This window comes from Otolemur garnettii, unplaced genomic scaffold (genome assembly GCF_000181295.1).
Source record: "Otolemur garnettii isolate 467f Iridium unplaced genomic scaffold, OtoGar3 scaffold00015, whole genome shotgun sequence".
Taxonomy (NCBI): Eukaryota; Metazoa; Chordata; class Mammalia; order Primates; family Galagidae; genus Otolemur; species Otolemur garnettii.
This window is the reverse complement of record NW_003852410.1, coordinates 916,859-920,881: the sequence shown is the minus strand read 5'-3', so window position 1 is coordinate 920,881 and position 4,023 is coordinate 916,859. Positions and strand designations below refer to the sequence as shown.

At 46.3% G+C, this 4,023-nt stretch overlaps 1 protein-coding gene across 1 annotated transcript in view; it reads left to right on the top strand.

The window, feature by feature from the left end:
• Positions 1–4,023, top strand: part of IRAK2 (interleukin 1 receptor associated kinase 2) — an 88,630-nt gene that overhangs the window by 48,567 nt on the left and 36,040 nt on the right. Inside the window, exons 5-6 of the mRNA XM_012802492.2 lie at positions 2,617–2,811; positions 2,894–2,958. Of these exons, the coding sequence (XP_012657946.1) occupies positions 2,617–2,811; positions 2,894–2,958 (260 nt within the window). The remainder of the gene's footprint in view (positions 1–2,616; positions 2,812–2,893; positions 2,959–4,023) is intronic.

The window sequence follows — 4,023 nt, the reverse complement described above, 5'->3', positions numbered from 1 at the left end:
CGCTACCTTATACACTTGTTTTTCTTTTCTTTTCTTTCTTTCTTTTTTTTTTTTTTTGAGACAGAGCCTCAAGCTGTCCCCCTGGGTAGAGTGCTATGGCCTCGTAGCTAATAGCAACCTCCAACTACTGGGCTCAAGCGAATCTCCTACCTCCACCTCCCACGTAGCTGGGACCACAGGCGCCCACCACAATGCCTGGCTATTTTTTTTGGTTGCAGCCATCGTTGTTTGACGGGCTAGGGCTGGATTCGAACCTGCCACCTTAAGTATATGTGGCTGGCACCTTAGCCACTTGAGCCATAGGCACCGAGCCACTTGTTTTTATTTTCATTTATTTTTTTAAGACAGAGCCTCAAGCTGTTGCTCTAGGTAGAGTGCAATGGTGTCACAGCTCACAGCAACCTCCAACTCCTGGGTTTTAAGTGATTCTCTTGACTGAGCCTCCTGAGTAGCTTGGACTACAGGCACCTGCCACAATGCCCATCTATTTTTTGGTTGTAGTTGTCATTATTGTTTGGCAGGCCCAGACTGGATTCAAACCTACCATCTTTGGTGTATGTGGCTGGTGCCTTTGCTGTTTGAACTACAGGCGCCAAGCCTACACTAGTTTTTGTTTTTGTTTTTTGAGACAGGGTCTCACTTTGTTGCCCTCAGTAGAGTGCTGTGATGTCACAGTTCACAGCAACCTCCAGCTCTTGGGCTTAGGCAATTCTCTTGCCTCAGCCTCTCAAGTAGCTGGGACTACAGGCATCTGTCACATTGCCTGGCTATTTTTGTTGTTGTTGTTACGGTTTGGCCAGGGTATGGTTTGAACCCGCCACCCTCAGTATATGGGGCTGGCGCCCTACTCACTGAGTCATAGGCGCCACCCTCTACACTTGTTTTTAAAAAGCAAATTTATTATGTCTGGATGCAGTGGCTCATGCCTGTAATCTCAGCTCTTGGGAGACTGAGGCAGGTGGATTGCCTAAGCTCAAAAGTTCAAGAGCAGTCTGAGGGGGGCAGCGCCTGTGGCTCAAGGAGTAGGGTGCTGGACCCATATATTAGAGGTGGCGGGTTCAAACCTGGCCCTGGCCAAAAACTGAAGAAAAAGTAAAAAAAAAAAAGGAAATAACAAGAGGGCAGAAATCAATTGAATAGAAAATAAATGCTTAAAATCAATAAAAAACTTAAAAAAAAAAAAAAAAGACCAGTCTGAGCAGGAGCAGGACCCTATCTCTAAAATATGGCTGGGTGTTGTGGCAGGTGCCTGTATTCCCAACTACTTGGGAGGCTGAGATAAGGGAATTTCTTGAGCCCAAGAGTTTGAGGTCGCTGTGAGCTAAGATGCTACAGCGCTGTACTGAGGGTGACCACGTGAGACTCTGTCTCAAAAAAATAAATAAATAAATAAAGAATTTGGGCAGCGCCTGTGTCTCAAAGGAGTAGGGTGCTGGCTCCCTATGCTGGAGGTGGCAGGTTCAAACCCAGCCTCAGCCAAAAAACTGCAAAAATAAAAAAAGAACGTATTAAAAAGGGAAGTATAGGGCTCGGCACCCATAGCACAGTGGTTACAGTCCAGTCACATGCGCTGAATGTGGTGGGTTCCATCCAGGCCTGGGTCAGCTAAACAACTGCAACAAGAAATAGCTGAGTGTTGTGGTGGGCACCTGTAGTCCCAGGTACTTGGGGGGGCTGAGGCAAGAGAATCACTGAAGCCCAAGAGTTGAAGGTTGCTGTGAGCTGTGACGCCATAGCACTCTCCTGAGAGTGACATAATGAGACTATGTCTCAAAATAAGTAAATAAATAAAAAAAATAAAAAGGGAAGTACTGCTTGCTTTTATAGGCTTGTGTACACATGCAGTCTCGCAGCTCTGGCTGCATGAACCTGCTGCATCCTGCTTCCCAGGATGGTGGAGGCCCAGCGTATCTGTAGTGGGTTAGGTTGAGATCACTGAGCCCCACCCATTGACCAGCTGTGTGACGTCACTTTGCTCTTTTATCTTCTCTTTGCTTATCTCTGTGAACTGAGGAAACGGAAACATCAAGTGTGTGCCAGGAGTACTCACATTTTATCTTTACAGAAAATCTTCAAAATTATTCACCAGGGTACTATTGTTATCTTAATTTTTTCTGTTTTTTTGTGAGACAGGGTGTCACTAAGTCACCCTCAGTAGAGTGCTGTGATGTCACAGCTCATAGCAACCTCCAACTCTTCGGCTTAAGCGGTTCTCTTGCCTCAGCCTCTGAAGTAGCTGGGACTACAGGCACCTGCCACAATGCCCAGCTATTTTTTTTGCTGTGGTTGTCATTGTTGTTTAGCTGGCCCGGGCCTGGTTTGAACCTGCCACCATCGGTACATGTGGCTGGCACGGTAACCACTGTGCTACGGGTGCTGAGCCTGTTATCTTAATTTTTGATGATGAAGAAATTGAGGCTCAGAGAGGTTTAGTAACTCACCCAAGGTCACAGAGCAAGTTAGGGGCAGAGCTGGGATTTCAGCTTGGGCCTGTCCGTGTTTTTTTTTTTTTAATAGATTCCCACTGGATAAAATGATCTCTACCCCTTCAGCTCTGGTGTTCTGGAGGGAAAGAACTTTTGTAGTAATCTCTGTCTCTTTTCCCTGAATTCCCAGGATTTTAGCACCTCCATTCCTAAGCAGGAAAAACTTTTGAGCTTGGCTGGAGAGAGTCTTTTCTGGAGTGAGGCAGACGTGGTTCAGGCAACTGATGACTTCAGTCAAGACCACAAAATTAGCGAAGGGACCTTTGCGGACATCTACAGAGGGCAGAGGCATGGGACACCATTCATCTTCAAGAAGCTCAGAGAGGCAAGCACTTCTTGGTTTCTAGGGAAAGGTGGAGCTGCAAGGGTGAGGCTGGATCTTCATGTTCCATTGTCTTCCTTCACAGACAGCCTGCTCAAGTCCAGGATCAACTGAAAGATTCTTGCAGGCAGAGGTACAAGTTTGCCGTAGGTAAGCCTCCCTTTTGGAAAATACTTTGTTTAGTAGTAAGGACACATCCGCCCCTTATATAGTTCTTCCTATGTTCCAGGCATGTTTTAAGCACACTATTTTATATAAACTTGTAATCCTCACAAGAACTCTGTACCATAGGCTACTATTATCACATTATTTTACAGGCAGATAAATTGAGGCACAGAGAAGTTAAGTGTCTCATCCAAGTGTACACAGCTAGTAAGTAGCAGAGCTGGGTGGTCTGGGTCCAAGTCCATGCTTTTTCTGTAGCATGTAACAATGATATGTATAGATTAGAATCATAAATGAAAATTGGCTTACTCTAATTCCTTTCAGGGAAAACATTCCATCGATGTTTCTATCCCCCCCTTTTTTTCGAGACAGTGTCTCATTTTGCTGCTCTCAGTAGAGTGCTATAGCATCGTAGCTCACAGCAACCTCAAACTCTTAGGCTCAAATGATACTCTTCCCTCAGCCTCCTGAGTAGCTGGGACTATAGGCACCCACCACAATGCACAGCTAGTTTTTTCTTTTTTTTTTGTAGATATAGAGTCACTTTATTGCCCTCGGTACAGTGCCATGGCATCACAAAGTTCACAGTAACCTCCAAGTCCTGGACTTAGGAGATTCTCTTGCCTCAGCTTCCTGAGTAGCTGAGATCATGGTCGTCCGCCACAACGCCCAGCTATTTTTTGTTGAAGTTTGGCCAGGGTGGGGGGTTGAACCCACCACCCTTGGTGTTTGGGGCTGGCACCCTTCCCACTGAGTCACAGTTTTTTCTGTTTTTAGTAGAGATGGGGTCTGGCTCTTGCTCAGGTTGTCTCGAACTCCTGAACTCAAGCAATCTGCCCACCTCAGCCTCCTAGAGTGCTAGGATTACAAGTGTGAGCCACCATGCCCAACCCCTGTCTTACTTTTTGAGGTAACCAGAGACTTTCTTTTTTTTTTTTGAGACAGAGCCTCAAGCTGAGCCCCTGGGTAGAGTGCCATGGCTTCACTGCTCACAGCAACCTCCAACTCCTAGGCTCAAGCAAGTCTCCTGCCTCAGCCTCCCAAGTAGCT